This window comes from Seriola aureovittata, chromosome 6 (assembly GCF_021018895.1).
Source record: "Seriola aureovittata isolate HTS-2021-v1 ecotype China chromosome 6, ASM2101889v1, whole genome shotgun sequence".
Taxonomy (NCBI): Eukaryota; Metazoa; Chordata; class Actinopteri; order Carangiformes; family Carangidae; genus Seriola; species Seriola aureovittata.
In genome coordinates this window covers 1575712-1592007 of record NC_079369.1, presented here as the reverse complement: position 1 = coordinate 1592007, position 16296 = coordinate 1575712, and the positions used below count along the sequence as shown (strand labels likewise).

Genomic DNA, 16296 nt, shown 5'->3' with positions numbered 1-16296 from the left:
TAATGGGTGTCACAAACTAAAGCTTTAATAAGTTGGCGTGCGGCCCTGTTTACAGTCACCTTTGATGACTGATCACATTTTTATTTTTGGCAGATCCTGATAATCCCTTCAGAAAATCAATGGTGTTCAACATTCTCACTCGTGTGGGAGACACTGCTTCCATCCCCTGCCTGGCAACCGATCCGAGTCTGGGCAACCTGCGCCTGGAAACGTGCTCCAGCACAGCTCTGGCCTCCGGTCTCACCTACTCTGCCAGCCTGGAGCAAGGCATCACCATCCACAACACGCAGAAGGCCTACGAGGGTTGCTACGTGTGCACGGGAACTCTCAAGGGAAGGCACATCAGATCCCACGACTACCACCTGACAGTGCGACCAGGTGAAGGAGGGCAGATGCTTGTGTGTGTGTGTGTGTGTGTGTGTGTGTGTGTGTGTGTCAAAACCTCCCTGACACACCTCCATTTCTTTCCAGTCCCCATCGCTCCTCCTGTGATTGAGATGCAGGCCCCCAAAAGAGTGGTCCTGACCCGGAACGAGAGTCTGTCCCTCACCTGCAACACCACCAACGTCAACGGGGACATCAAGCTGCAGTGGGTCACCCCACCTGGCTCGGTGAGACCCTTCTGCCTTTTTCTTTGCTGTGTGCTGTGCTGCTGGTGGAGGACTGAACTCTTCGTTTTTGAGTTGCATGTTCATACTGTAGTGTGAGTATTGAATATTGTCTCGTGAGATCTACTGGAGCTTCGGCCGTGGGGGAGGAGTCAGCCACTAGACATCAGCTGTCCTGGGGGGGGGGGGTTCAGTACAGGTAGCCTCATTCTACCTGCCAACTGCTAATTGAGCCGTCACCAGTGATGTTAGTCAAAAAACATTTCCATGATTTTATTATTATTATATTATTATTATTATTCTACACCTACTTTCAACCATTTCTCAAACTGGTTTTCTTCCTACTGAGAAGTTTTCCTGCAGCGGGCGTCAGTGGTTGTCTGTTCTTATGAACAAGAGCTACAGGGGTCAAAGGTCACGCTGTCTAAGCTTCAGGATCTTGGCTGTGTGTGCACCATGTTGACTACCGTGTGCGTACATGTGTGTGTGTGTGTGTGTGTGTGTGTGTGTGTGTGTGTGTGTGTGTGTGCGTGTGCTGGCATGCAGGCGGATGTGTGTCAGTGTTTGTGTGCTTGGCGAGGATAGACATGCAGACAGGGTTAATCTCTAGAGATCTCTGGGCGTTGACAGGGTGCCGTCTGGTATCCACAGCAACCAGCAAAGATTGACGGTGCTTCACGCATCCTGACGGAGAACTTCACTCACATGCGCAGCTCCACGTTGCACGTTGCGGCGGTCGGGCCCCAAGACGTCGGGACGTACCGATGTGAAGCCGAGAACGAGAGAGGGGTCAGCACGCAGTCGGTGCGGCTGGATGTTTACGGTGAGTGTGTGAAAGGAAGCTGCAGCATCTCACTGATGTCTCACTCTCCTCTTGAATTCCTGACGGCAGCTTTAAGTTTCCTCATGTTGCATATTCACTTTCTTGCTGAGATTGAGATGATAGGAGATTGATCATATCAGTATTGTAAATGTTAAGCTATTTCCCACAGTTAGTTAGCCTAGCTTAGCATAAAGACTGGAAACAGAGACAGCTAGCCTGGCTCTAAGAAAGCCTTTACTAAACCCCCTAACATTGATTAGTTAACATGTTGTTTAGCATTGGTTCCATCTGGACAAACATAAAACAGGCAGCTTGCTGTTTTACAGGGTGTTATGTGCTGGATTATTTCCTGACCGGCCACATTAACCTCCTGAGGCAAAACCATGTAAATCAGAGAGCTGTTGTTTTCACGCCTCAGTTTTTATACAATACAGAACTGGTCAGAGTCAGGCTAGCTGTTTCCCTCTGTCTCCAGTCTTTACGCTAAGCTAAGCTAACCAGCTGCTCGTGGAGATTGTAGGATATGAGAGTGGGATTGATGTTTTCAGAAAGTGAATAAGGATATTTCCCTAAATGTCAAAGTCTTGAGTGATTGTCTGTGTTGTCTTCCCTGGTCTCTGTGTCTGGGAGTTGCACCATGCAAACACCAGTAAGTGTGTAGCCCAGCACAACCTCATTTTACCCCTCTGCAGATCCTCTAACCACACCTCCCCCCCCCCTCTCCTCTTACAGACAAAGGGTTCATCAACTTAACGCCCACAAACAACAGAACCATCCAGGTGCGCTCGGGCGAGAGCTTGACCCTGAGCGCTGACATGGAGGCCTATCCCAAACCACACACCTTCGCCTGGAGCTTCATGGGCCACGATCTGAAGAACACAACCGACCACGTCATCACCACACACAGCCACGAATACAGGCGAGGCCACACACAGACGCACGCTACTTTACCACCTAGATGAAAATGTTCATTACCGTCCGTCAGTGGAATTTAGCGCCTTTGGTTCGGCTGCAGGTGATAATGCAACAGCTGCTCTTGTCACAGCTGCCTGAGAAATTCAGCTGAAATCCTAAAGATACTCCGCGGTTTCCAGTGAAATAGAAACTGATTACAGATAACTTTCATGTGAAAAGAAGTCAGGAAATATCTGCAGTGTTACCTCTGTGCAGGGGTTACGAATGTTACATAACTTTATTTATTATAAGAGGTGAATTAGTTTTCGCTCATGTGTCACGATGTTTATTATAAACAACTCTTTTAATGTGGGAGAACTAGGACGCTCCCTTTAGGCTTCAATTTCACATGACCGCCTGAAGCAGCTGGTGCGTAGTGGGAGACGATCACTGAAGCCTTTCTTACAGTGTTAAAAATCAATAAATCAATTCCAATAACAGGAGCAATCTTCTTTGTAGAGTCGCCTCCAGAGTCATTGGATGTAAAGAAAAACAAAAACACTGCAGAGTTAATATTTCTCTGTTAAAGTCTCATGTGCAGAACAAAAAGAAACATTGAATGAGCCGACGTGGATGAAAGAACAGTATCAGCTCTCCTCTGTTCATGCACCATTAAAACATTAATAATCACCGTGTTTCCTCGGGTTTGTAAAAGAAAATCAATAAGAGCATTCATGCTAAAAATGTGATGTGTTGTGTTCAGGTACAACAGCGAGCTGAGGCTGGTGCGGCTGAAAATGTCAGAGGGAGGAGTTTACACCTTTCGAGCCTCCAACGGCGACGCATCAGTGAATCAGACGTTCACCATCTTTGTGACCAGTAAGTTGCGTCATAGATTTCGTTGAAAGGTTTTTCGTTCCCTGCAGCCACATGATGGATTTCATTACTCCGCCTTGTGTTAATCTTTGCGAGGGAATAGGTTGTGATGACCTTTCCCCCCTCCCCCGGGGTTCTTTACAATGCAATGAAATGTAAAATAAACATTAACCCTTGTTTGTCAGGTAAACCCGAGATCATATCTCACGAGGGCCCGGTGGACGGACAGGTACGCTGTGTGGCTGAGGGGTTTCCCGCCCCCCAGATCACCTGGTATTACTGTGAGCAGCCATACATCAGGTGAGGACCTCAACTGATCTGATCATCAGTTATTGACACCTGCATGAAAGTGAAACCTTCTGCAAGAGTTAGAATCAATTCAGGTTTTTTGCATTTCTGTTTTTGTTTGTGCTTCTCTCGCTGGTTTGAAGTTGGGAAACGTTGTGACGTCTGGTCATCAGTCGACTAAACGGGGGGAAAAGTGCCAAACCAAAATCAAAAGCAGCTCTCTCTTGTGTAATCCAACAAATAAAATGCTCCACAACAAACCAATTATTAGATTTATGTCGGCAGATAAATGCCATGGCTTTTGCAACGGCAGTGAGGCATCTATTTTTATTACTCCAGCACGATGATTTAAGCCGTGGAAACTCTGAATACGTCCGTGTTTCTTGCACTTCTCTAAATTCCTAGGTGCTTTATCAGGAAGTTGTTTGCACAGAGCAACACCTGCTCGTCGCACGCTGGCAGAGCCGTTACATTCACACACCTCGAGGGTCCTAAAGGTCACGCTAAAGACACATTGGATAGAGGAATGATGATGACGGTGGAATGTGGGATTGTGGGATTTGACGGGGGCTGACTTGTGATTGGTTGACGGTGATAAAGATGACCCCCATGTGACAGGGGATTGGAGAGAATTGATTTGTGATTGGTGGGGGCGCGGGGACACCTGCCCGGATACAACTGGACGCGGCTCATCCCGTGTCAAACGTAAAGTGTGTTGAGGGAGGAGCCGCCGGTTGCCGTAGCAACACCAATCCCAAGCAGCACAGGCAATGAATCATAAGTGATTATCCAAACTTTATCCTGTCATTTTTTAATCATAATCAAATCCACTTAATAGCTATTACATACAGGCACGCAAATGTATGTACCGGACCGGCTGTGACGGCTAAGCCTGTGACCAGAGAGCACTGAGATAACAGCTGCTCTTTATGGAGCCCTGTGCTACCTGCACGTTTCACCTTTGTTTCATGTGCACTGAAAACACACCCCCCCCACACACACACACACACACACACACACACACACACACACAGTTACCATGACCTACTAACTCCTGGCAACAAAAGAAAAACTCAAACATGAACACATGTTCTGCATTTTCTGCAGAGTTTCCACGGCTCAGGTGAGGAATGTGGGTCAGGGCGGCGAAGCCTGAGCGTCCTGAAAGGAGACAATTGACGAATAGCTCGGTGATCCCGTCAGCCGTTTGTCAACAATGTGTAATCTTCTCCCCTCAGGTGCTCCCAACAGGTGAACGCCACCCAGGAGGAGCACAACGTTATCACCGTCACGCTCTTCAGCCCCATGTTTGGCAAGACGGAGGTGGAGAGCCGGGTGAACGTCAGCAGGGGACGGTTCAACACTCTGGAATGTGTGGCCACTGTGGAGGGAGAGCAGGCCTACACGCTCTTCTCCATCAGCGGTGAGTGCAGACATCACACACATGCAGAGCAGGACATTTAAATAAGTCAACTCAAACAGGAGTTGATGTAATCCTCTGCACGGCCTCACCTTCAGGTTAGAAGAGCAACGGCGTCAGTGGTACAAGAGAAATCTTTCACTTTCATTAAAACTTTGTGGAGTAAATTCAGTGGCGTTAAATATTCTGTCACCCAAACAAAGTTATCTGAGCTCTGCCCTGTAGTAAACCACGTGAAGGATTTATTCCTCGGCTCACAATATTTACTAAAAGCATGACTTTGGTGAGGATTAACCCATAAACGTGGTCTTGCAACGACAGGTGGGTCCTCCATAATCTGTTAGGTAAACATTTGCAAGGAGAGATACCTCAGACATTACTGGCCACGATAAGAGGTTGTCACTTACACAAAGGAATTAGCTTTAGTCCATTGTTTACTTTATGACTCCAAATCCGCTCTGTTATAACGGCTTCCCCATCTGTTATACAATATCTTCAAAATGGTGTGAGCAGCAGGAACTGAAAGTACAGCAAAGTTTTGTCCCCGCCTGAGCCAGGAGACCCGGGTTTATGCAGGACACCGAGGGGGGGGGGGGGGCGGCTGTGGGCGAGCGTTTGTGGCCAGGCGGGACAGGCCGGTGGGATCATGTGCCCAGGATTTTTGTGCTTCACAGAGTAGCACAGACCAGGCGGAGGCGCTGACAGTGTGCAGCGCAGTAGGAGTCCTGGCGGTGCCGGGCCTTCTGGGGCTGTGGGAGGCTCGGAGGTGTCAGTGAGCTGCAGCACAGAATACACAGAGCTTTAGAAACCACTGACAGGTTTACAGGGGATTAGTTCCTGCAGACTCTGCATTCTCAGATTTGAAGTGGAGAGAAAGCTCCTTATCTCTAAAGAGCTTATTACACCCCAGTGTACAGAGGAGCAAAACAATAAGGCATAACAAACAGCCAGACACAAAGGAACAGAACACTGATTATATATAATTACTCACCGGCACAGCTGTAAAAGCAACAGCGATACAGTGAAACGCAGAATAATCACGAGCGATTTGAAGCAGTTCAACAAAATAAATGCAGAATTTGAAAACAGAGGAAAAAAGCAGAGAACTCCTCAGTATGTATACATATATAATTGGATTAGTTTGCTGTGATTTGACCAAAGTGGGCTTTGCTGTGACTTAGCCCTTCTCTGGCTTACCTTAATGCCCCTTTGCAATGTCATTCAGAGTGTAAACACGGCAAACCAAAGAGAGAGCGTCTGATTGACTCTAATGTCGCCGCTCCTGTGTTCAACATGATGGTTTCTGTCTCCCCCCGCAGAGAGAATTGTTCCCCACGATCTGTTCACCCCCCTGCTAATTGGCTCGGTGTCCGCCGCAGGCATCCTCTGCCTCGTCCTCATCATGCTGTTCTACAAGTACATGCAGGTAAGATCGCTCTGAGCTTTTCCTGCACGCCGCCGCCGCCTCTTCCCTCAAATTCTGAAACACAGCAGCAACAACACGAGTGAACATTAATTCATGTTTCACTCTTTTTCTTTCTCTTTTGTCTGCGTTCATGTCAGAAACCCAAGTACCAGATTCAGTGGAAAGTCATCGAGGGTATCCATGGAAACAACTATGTGTACATTGACCCCACCCAGCTGCCGTACGATCATCAGTGGGAGTTCCCGCGAAACAACTTGCGTTTCGGTGAGCGCCGCGCCCCTCCTGTTCTACAAACCATCTGCAGTGTGTGTCTGTGCGACTTCCATTAGTCTGTCGCTCCTGACACAGTGTGTGTCCTGGGTGTCGTGTCTCAGGTGTGAATCAGGGCAGCAGCAGCCTGATGTTTGTGTCGGTCATAAAGTCGGCCTGACGTTATCTCTGCCGCCCTCAGGCCACTTCACACTGACAGTCTGTGGTCACCAGAAACCAACCAGTTCCACAGGACATGAATAATGAAACCTTCCTCCCTCACTGCAAACACCATATTGTTGACATATTCTGGGTGTTGTTTTTAACCAACCTCCTCAAACAGGATCCTGCGTGTCCTGGTGCCTACGTTCACAGCCCGGGGGCTCAAACTGGTGTTGTCCTGGGAACACTGGCACGGGGCCAGTTAGTGGGAGGGAAGCAGGACGAGGGGGAATAACAGTTTTTGTGTCTGTCCTCTCGTCTTCAGGGAAGACGCTGGGATCTGGTGCGTTTGGGAAAGTGGTGGAAGCCACTGCGTACGGTCTCTCCAAAGCAGACTCCGTCATGACGGTGGCCGTGAAAATGCTCAAATGTAAGCACCACACACACACACACACACACACACACACACACACGTGCGCGCGCCGTGACATATTAACAACATAATTCGCCCTGCAGCTTTTCAGGGACGAAACCACGACAATCTTATGTGGTTTTTATTTGGTGGTTCGAACACGTCCAACAGGAAGCTTTTATTTCAGTTTGCAGAAAGGAGCGCATGATAGTCTGTATAAACACAGTTGATTGTGAGCTCAGTTTTACTCCTAATCCTTTTATAAACACTCATCCTGTTTTGTGTTTTTCTTTCCGCAGCGAGCGCTCATGCCACGGAGAAAGAGGCGCTGATGTCAGAGCTGAAAGTCCTCAGTTACTTGGGAAACCACATGAACATTGTGAACCTGCTGGGAGCCTGCACTGTTGGAGGTGCGGCCGCCATGTTGCACTTCAGTATCATTTAAGACTGTGGAGTGAATCTGGAAACTATGACTGTTTACAGACTGTTTACAGGCTGTTTACAGACTTTCTACAACACGCAGGTGTCGTGGTGTATTTGGTGAGACGAGTCTCACGAGGCGTGTGTCTCTTTGTCTGCAGGTCCCACACTCGTGATAACAGAGTACTGCTGCTTTGGAGACCTTCTGAATTTTCTACGCAGAAAGAGAGAATCCTTCATCTGCTTCAAGCCGGAGGAAGACTGCTACTACCGCAACATCACGCCGCAGAGAGACACAGCTGGGTCAGGTTCTTTTCTTGTGTATAACGAGCGGTTTATTGTGCATGGAAAAGAAAAGAGAGTACTAGTATTTACTATCCAGAGCGTGCGTAGGAGGAGGGTATTTGGACAGCAGCGTGCCTGTGTGTGGCTGCGGCTCAGCTGAGACCAGACTGCTCCTTTCCTCTTCACAGAGACAGCTTGAACGGCTACATGACCATGAGGCCTTCTGTTGCTGGCAACCCTCCCTTCGGCTCGTCCTCCGAGAAGAGACGCTCGCTGCACAAAGGCAAGCGAGCCAGCCATTCATCAAATACCTCACTGTTGAAAAATATATATATATATATATACGGAGAAGCATTTGAAGTAAAGACTCGGTGCAGTTTCAGGGAAATGATCTCCATCCTGTTTGTGTGTCTCTCTCAGGCGGCTCCTACGTGGAAGCAGACGCAGAGAGCGAGATGTTTGACGAGGACGGTCTGTCTCTCGACACCGAGGACCTTCTCAGCTTCTCATACCAAGTGGCCAAAGGCATGGAGTTCTTAGCCTCCAAAAATGTGAGAGTCAGCTTCACTGTGCGACTGTCACACTTGATTTCTGAAACTCTGATGATGATGATGATGATGATGATGATGATGATGATATGGCAGAGCATGCATCAAGTTTCCACAGCTAGTAAACGGATCTAAAAGGCATGTTGGAGCATGCTGCTGAAACATTAATAGATGTGAAGAGATACTGTGAGCTCGTGTATCAGCGTCTCACAGATTCCAGAGCGGAAATTCAGTAGCAAGCTGCATGAGAAGAAGCGCCTCGTTCACCATCCCGTGTTAAATCATTGACGGGTCATGTATGTAACACGTGTCGGCGGGTATTAAAGGCAAGCTGTGCGTTTGTTCTCCAGTGTATCCACAGAGACCTGGCAGCCAGAAACATCCTCCTGACTCAAGGAAGAGTGGCGAAGATCTGTGACTTCGGCCTGGCCCGGGACATCACCACCGACTCCAACTATGTAGTCAAAGGAAACGTAAGTAACTGCGTGACACTCGAGACGCGGGACACATTCAGTGGTCATCCTTCAACATGCCATCCAATTAAATCGGCCCTCGTCCTTCGGTTTCCTGCTTTGGAAACCAGTTTGTAAAAGTAATGAGCTGGTGTGTTGGTGGTGCCCTCGCTCAGTCCGTCGTGTCGTTACTTGTCAGAGATCCTGTGTAAGCAAACCTCCTCATCTGGGAGTTTTCCAACTGGCTAGAAAAAAGCAGATTGAAGCTGTATGTGAGTGAAGTCATCCAGGCAATCTGCGTGTTGCCTTTGGAGGCCCACCCACACTGACCGTGCATGATGGATTTATTTACTTGCTGAAAAGAATCAAACAAGACGAAAAACCAACAGGAAACAAATAAAATCTGATTTGTTAAAAAGCTACGATCCAAAAATACAATCACAGTAAACCTGATTTCATTTAAACCAGCTGCCAGTTACTGAGACTTTTGAAAAGCTGCTGATGTCGTCCAGAGGTGCCTGCAGCTGAAACCAAAGATCCCTCAGTGTTTTTGGATTGTAACTCCAGACTTATCTGATGTACCTTTTTGTGTGGAGTGAAACTCACCTTGAACCTCATTCGTGTTCTCAGATCATTATGTGTTTTCCTGCCAGAATGTTCCAAGACCTCGGCTCACAAATTGAGGCAGTAACTCCCATTAACATATTTAGTTTTATCACCATCCCTGCGGCCTCACTCCAGCTCCACGCTTGATTTCTACAGATGATATCTCGGTCTTTATTTAAATCATTAGCCTGATTCCACGTTGCGGTACGCGGCTGTGACGGCGCGTGGCAGCCAAATATTTGCTAAATGAATAGTTCAAAAACGTGGAGACCTGTGTGAAATGTGTGCCTGCATTTTTCTGTAAGTGTCGGGCGCGAGCGTCACAGATGCACCAAGCTCTGCGTGTCTTTAAATCCTGAGAGGAACGGCATGTTCATACCTGACAATCGGTACAGTCTGTTCATTTAGCAGCCATCAGTCACAGTTAAATTTAAAATGAAAAAGAAATCACTGGGGAAAGGTTTCACTTTTGCACTTTCCATCTCACCGAGTTCTTCTCTTTCAGGCTCGTCTGCCAGTGAAGTGGATGTCTCCAGAAAGTATCTTTGAGTGCGTGTACACGTTTGAAAGTGACGTGTGGTCCTACGGCATCCTGCTTTGGGAAATCTTCTCACTAGGTATGTCTAGCCGCCCGTTGCGTGGCGGTGTTTGTCCAGCTGTGTGTTTTCAGAAGTGCTCGATGTAACCGTATCTCTCCGCTGAACGCAGGAAACAGTCCTTACCCTGGGATGCCAGTGGACGCCAAGTTCTACAAACTGATAAAGGAAGGCTACAGAATGGACGCTCCAGAGTTTGCACCCAGTGAAATGTGAGTTGTTGTTTAAGATGAGACATGAACGCGTGTAGAAGGTGTTGAAGTGAAATGCGAGTGTTTGTAAAACGGGCATAGGAGAGATGGTGTGACTGGACAGATGGAGGTGGGGAGAGTATGAAAGAATGCAATGTGGGGGATCTGAAAAGCAGCCCGTTCTCATCATGCTGCATTTGGCTTTTCATGAGCGACAAACTAAAACTGAGGACATGTTAAAACTAGATGGAACTGAGAACGGGAAACAGTATGCACACAAAAAGAAAAGGGGATGTGATAACTGCTGACAAATAAAAGTGTGTGTGTGTGTGTGTGTGTGTGTGTGTGTGCGCTGCAGGTATCAGATTATGAGGTCCTGCTGGGATGCTGACCCCTTCAACAGACCCCCCTTCAGGAAGGTCGTGGAAAGGATTGAACAGCAGCTGTCAGACGCCACTAAGCACGTAGGTTTCACCGCTGTGATGCTGTTGACTCAAAACTGCATTCCTCAGAAATAATGACCTGAGAAGACTTCACAGGCCGTTCAACACAGATTATGAGGCAGTGAAATAATAGACGCCACTTCAGGCACCTAAAGTGGTAAAAACCTGATGTGACACGGTTCATGTGAGAACTTCATCATTTTTGAGCCTCGACAAAATAACAAAGACGAAGATGTTTACCGTCTGTTTCTGTCTGTTCCTCTACAGTAGGTCACATTATTAATATTCACATTAACATTTACATTGTCGTGACTGCAGCAATACTTTATTATAATTATTATAATGTTTTTTAATCGCAAAAAACATTTAAACACTTGACCAGAAATGTTTAAACATTAGAATTTACAATATGTTTCATAAAAAGTAATTCACTTTATCTTTTCTGTATCTGGAAACAGTTGACATGTCAGGTCAGAGAAAACCATGAAATCCTATATTTTATATTATTTTTTATATCAGTGTTTACAATCATATACAAAGGCTGATGAAAATCTATTTAAATGTATTAAAATTTGATATAAATTGAAGAAGGAAACTGTATTTAACAAATGTTTTTGTAAGAACATTTGGTAGGAACAATTGATGAAAACCATAAACTAAAATCTTAACGACCACGTTCAGTTTTGTGAACCTGATTATATTTATTTCTTACTGTGATTGTTGAAATTCAAATTCAAAGAGGTTAATTTTTTTAACTTTGGGAGGGTCAAGAGTGACTGTAGTTTCAGAAACACCCTTATGCATGAATCTTAGCATTGTCCTTTATGCTAAATGCTAACCCAAGGCTAACGGACGACAGGCTTCTTTCACTCTGAAAACTCGGTGTGTGACTGCTGCATCACTTCTTGTGGGAAAAGAGCTTTTAAAATCACCCCACAGAGTGTGCACACATTATTCAGCTAAAGGTCTGCGGCGTCTCACAGCATGAGCAGATGTGTTTGACCTCTCGGCTCATCTGATTTTACTAAAGCTATATATATATATATATATATACACCAGGGCCTCTGTTGTTGTTCTTTCTGTCTTCTGACACGCTGTGCTAGTTCTTCAGGACGTTAGCTTTAAGGGGATAATTTAACATTTTGGGAAATGTGCTTATTAGCTCTTTTGCTGAGAGTTAGATGAAAAGATAAATACTGCTCTCTCTGTTTGTGAGGTAAATATGAAGCTGGAGACAGTTAGCGTAGCTTAGCATAAACACTGTAAACGGGGAAACTGCTAACTTGGTTCAAAGGTTAATTAACATGTTAAATCTTGTTTGTTTAATCTGTACAAAAACCAAGAAGTGAAAAAAAGAGAGAAGTTATTGATCTATTGGAGATTACCGTCTGTGCTTTGATTATTTTTAAACGTCAATTTGTTGTTTTTCACCTCAGTTTTTCCATGGATTAAACCGAGTTCACTGAAATACTAGAGGGCTTTTAATTTGAAACAGTTACAGGGAGTGTTTGTATTCACATCGTAAGGCCGTAACTTTAACTGTGTCGCTGTGTTCGCAGGTCGAAGGGGAGCGAATCTAAACCAATATAAAATATGAGAAGTTACTTTTCAAACAGTGAGATTTAGAAATAAAGTCCCGCCTCAGATAAAGGCCGGACATGTGCAGTGGAGGTAAATAAAGCCACTGTTTGAGGAACTGCAATAAAATGGTGAACATGGTAAACTTCAGCTGAACCTTTGCATGTTAGCATTGCCATCGTCATCTCATTAGCATGTTTATGTTAGCATTTATGAGTTTAGCCTCACACAGCTGCTAGCATGGCTGGAGACAGGCTAGCTGTTTACCCCGCTGCTTCCTGTCTTTATGCTAAGCTAAGCTAACTGTCTCCCAGTGGTTTCAAGCTCATCTAAAGTGAATTTGTTGTGAAAGTTTCTTAAAGTTTTACCTTCATGGCGTAATGATACGTGACACAAACACCTAAGTTACTAAAGAGGTAAACTGCAGTTGAGGTGAACACTGAAATTTCTGTGATATTTGAAATTGCAGAACTGAAACGGTAAACAATAAAAACCCTAACAAACGTTGTTCCCTCTGCTCCTCTCTCTTTCTCTTCCTTATCTTCAGATTTATCTGAACTTCAGCTTCAGGCTTCCTGTGACGCCCAGAGACAGGGAGGAGCCCAGTTCTCACCGTCTCACCTCAGCAGGCACCAACAGCGCTCTGACCCAGCCCTTACTGGTCCAGCACGAGGTCTTCCTGGAGGGGACAACCCTCACAGCGCAACGGGTGTAAGGACCCGACCCGACCTGTCTGGCAGCCTCATGAAGTGCCTGTAATGTTCCGCCACAAACCACCCAACCACTACACCCGCCCACCGCCCTGGTACCGGCAGCGCTTGTCGTCACGTGTCGCAGACGGAATGATAATTGCCATGAATTAGAAGAAAGAAGACCAAAGGAAGAAAAGGCTTTTGTCGTTGCTGTCACTATTATTGCGTGCTGATCATAGGGAGGACAGTTGGACTAATGCTCCCCTGCTCAGTGCCGGCGAGGGCGGAGGGACATCAGCCGTTACTCTAACACTGTCATTGAGTTCATTATTACACTGTTTTGTTATTTTCAGTTGTTCTGTTACTTTTTTCCTACATATTTCATAAAAGTTTTGTTTTTTGTTTTGTTTTGTTTTTGTTTGTTTTTTTTGAGCCGCTCCGTACACGACTGTTTCTTTCTTTCTATTGGAGTATTTTTTTTTTCTTTTTACATTTTGTGTTTTGTTATTCTTTGCTGTTTTTTCTGTCGTAGAGACGTACGTGCAGTTTTTATTTTTGGTTGGCTGTTGCAATTTGTTGGAGGAAAAAAGAAAAGAAGCACTTGAGGCACTTGAACTTCACATCATTCCATACACTATGTAATGCAGCTTTTTTTGTTTTTCTTTTTATTCCTTCGTTGTCAGTATTATTTCCAGCTGTTTCCAAATGTTTATAAGAAGGATTTACTTTCCGGGGGCCAATTTAAAATGAGATATCGAGACACTGGTATATAAGCTATTAGACAGCATGGCGCGTCATGCTTAGAGTCCGTAAGTGCTTCAAGTCTTTTAGGAGATACATTTGTCTTTTTATGTTGGATGTCACCAGTGTTGGGAAGGTTATGTAATATATGTATTATTATAATATAATGAGTAATGTAATGGTTTTAAAGACTTAAAGTGACGTATTATTTCTTTTTTTTATTACTTTTCAGCACCATTAACTTAGTGCCCTGTAGAAATCTCATGACCTAATGACCTCCGAGTTAATATTTAATGAAAACACAATTGAGTAAAGTTATCTATTTGCCTGTCACCTGTCCGACCTGCAGACAAGTCTACAGAAGGTGTTGGTGCTCGGTCACAAGACGCAGAGCAACAGAATCAATTTATATTTCAGCTTTTGTGCTAAAACAGAATATATTTGTAATCCCTTTGAAATCATTCTGACAACAAACATTTTGATTAGTAATTGATCTCATTTCCTCAGTAGCTGTAACAAATTCCAGTGACGTTTATTTTGTAATTTAATGAAGTTATCCTGTAGGTGAGTAGTTCCTCCCCAGCACTGGGTGTCCCTGCATGGAGAGCAAACACCTGTCTTTATTAGATCAGATTAACACACACCGTGGATCAGCCCATGATGACTCCACACACTGTTTCCTTCAGAGATAAGATATAGACATGGTACGCTAGCTTTTGCATTTCTATGCTTGTTGACTGTAAATGTGTAAATATGTGAAGGTAATGATAATAGTCATTGCTTTAATATGATGAGACGGGAAGAGTTTGATGAGAGGAGACGCTCTGTGAAGCTCGTAACTCGAGGCAGGTGTATAGTTTCACTTTTTGACAGCTGGACTGCTGGAGAGTTCTCTTGTAAAGGTGTAAATAACTGTTCAGGTGTATATGGTTCCTCTCTTGCCACATCCAGTGTGTTGTCTTTGTTTACAAGCACGAGACAGGTACTGCCATTCCTGAGATGTGCTTTCTTTGCTTCTCACTTTCTTCCCCTTTACGAGGGTCCAGGAATCGGGACAACAGTCTGTTGTATAGTGTACATCACGGTTAAAGTGGCGCCCGTATGAAATGCCGTGAGGCGAGGTTGACGAGCCAGAGGAAAACGGAGGGTCTTGGCGGCTCTCTGCTCACTGGATACGGAGCTCAGTCTCAGTGTGTTGGTCATCTCATTGTTCTCCGGCCAGTAGCTGGTTTCCCAGCAGTCCTTCTCTTCTTTGTTTCCAGCTGTTTCCTCCATCAGAAGTGGGACTTTCAGCACCTCTCAGCCAGTAGTCTGTATCAGTCCAGACCATTATGATTCCCCTCTTCCCACTGGTGGATGTTGTTGTGAAGAGCACCAGGAAAGTGTCCTGTTTGTGTGTGTGTGTGTGTGTGTGTGTGTGTGTGTGTGTGTGTGTGTGTGTGTGTGTGTGAGGAATCGGATGCACGTCTTCTTGTCTTTGTGTGCGTGACCGTGTGATTGCTGAATTAAAAGATTTACTGTTAAGAGGTGCCACTACTAAATATTCACCGAGTTGTTTAGGCTTTTGAAACCTCACAGTCTTACCGCTCTGTCTTTTTGTAAATATAAATATGCGTATACTGTAAAGTAATGTTGATGCTTTTTGAAGATGTCTATCTCAATGAAGATGTGGTACATTCGTGCAGAATTCTATCGTGCTGTATTTTCTCATGTGTGCACAGATTTCCAACTGTAGGATCAACTGGAAAAGCTGCTTGTGTCTCTTTGTCACCATGGAAACTTAAAACAGAAGAGATTTGCTTTGGCTAATGTTTTTAATTTTTTTTTTTTTTTTTATTGGCGAAATCTCATCATTTCAACCAGTTCTGCAGCTTCACTTGGAAACTGCCACAGAAACACGGTCGTATCTCATCATCAACACTCGCTGCAATACCGGTAAACAATGACGACTAGGAAGGAGACGCCTCGGAATAATAGAGATCATTTTTCATCTCGTTGCTCCCGTCACACTTTTCCTGCATTTTGCTACAATATTTATTAAAGGCTTTAGTGTTACTGCTTAAATCTGATGTGTTACATGTGTCAATGTAAATAAAACTGTGTATATTGAATTCCCAATTTCAGCGTTTTTGGTCCATTTTTACATCGTTGCATTGAGACGAGCATCACGCTCTTCTTACTGAAATGATGAATCTGTGAAACAGAACAGCTGTTTCACAGGTTCATCATTCCAGTATGATGATGATGATTTTCCTCCATGTGCAGTGTGAACGCTCTCGGCAGGTTGTTGCTGTGAGATGGAGGTTAACTGGAGCTCAGGTGTTTCCACACGCTGCTGTAAAGTAGAGTAATGGAGGACATGCTATCTCATGTTATTTATTTTTTTGCCTTTCTTCCTGCTCTGCTCTGAAGTCCTTTGGCTCCGGCCCAGAAAGGGACATCTGGTCGTGAGGGGAAAGCCACGAGGAGGACAGCGGCACTCGAAACAGACAGGCCCGCCGCACAAATTTGCGTGGGCAGAGTCCATTGTTTCAGGATCTAACTGATAAGAGACAAGCAGGAAATCCCACCATTGAAGTGGAGAGA

The 16296-nt window shown here is 45.2% G+C and overlaps 1 protein-coding gene across 2 annotated transcripts in view; it reads left to right on the top strand.

Annotated features, from left to right (window-relative positions):
* kita (KIT proto-oncogene, receptor tyrosine kinase a) overlaps positions 1-15828 on the top strand; it is a 26445-nt gene extending 10617 nt beyond the window's left edge. Inside the window, exons 3-21 of one of the 2 annotated variants that reach the window (XM_056379283.1) lie at positions 94-378; positions 472-611; positions 1260-1431; positions 2164-2350; positions 3089-3204; positions 3387-3501; positions 4728-4912; positions 6229-6335; positions 6473-6599; positions 7072-7176; positions 7458-7568; positions 7740-7881; positions 8052-8146; positions 8284-8414; positions 8762-8884; positions 9975-10086; positions 10178-10277; positions 10615-10720; positions 12825-15828. In XM_056379283.1, coding sequence (XP_056235258.1) covers positions 94-378; positions 472-611; positions 1260-1431; positions 2164-2350; positions 3089-3204; positions 3387-3501; positions 4728-4912; positions 6229-6335; positions 6473-6599; positions 7072-7176; positions 7458-7568; positions 7740-7881; positions 8052-8146; positions 8284-8414; positions 8762-8884; positions 9975-10086; positions 10178-10277; positions 10615-10720; positions 12825-12992 — 2627 coding nt within the window. In that variant the 3' untranslated portion in view covers positions 12993-15828. Of the gene's footprint in view, positions 1-93; positions 379-471; positions 612-1238; positions 1432-2163; positions 2351-3088; positions 3205-3386; positions 3502-4727; positions 4913-6228; positions 6336-6472; positions 6600-7071; positions 7177-7457; positions 7569-7739; positions 7882-8051; positions 8147-8283; positions 8415-8761; positions 8885-9974; positions 10087-10177; positions 10278-10614; positions 10721-12824 lie in introns of both variants that reach the window. The other variant, XM_056379281.1, reaches the window with a different exon arrangement.
* Positions 15829-16296: the final 468 nt, after the last annotated feature.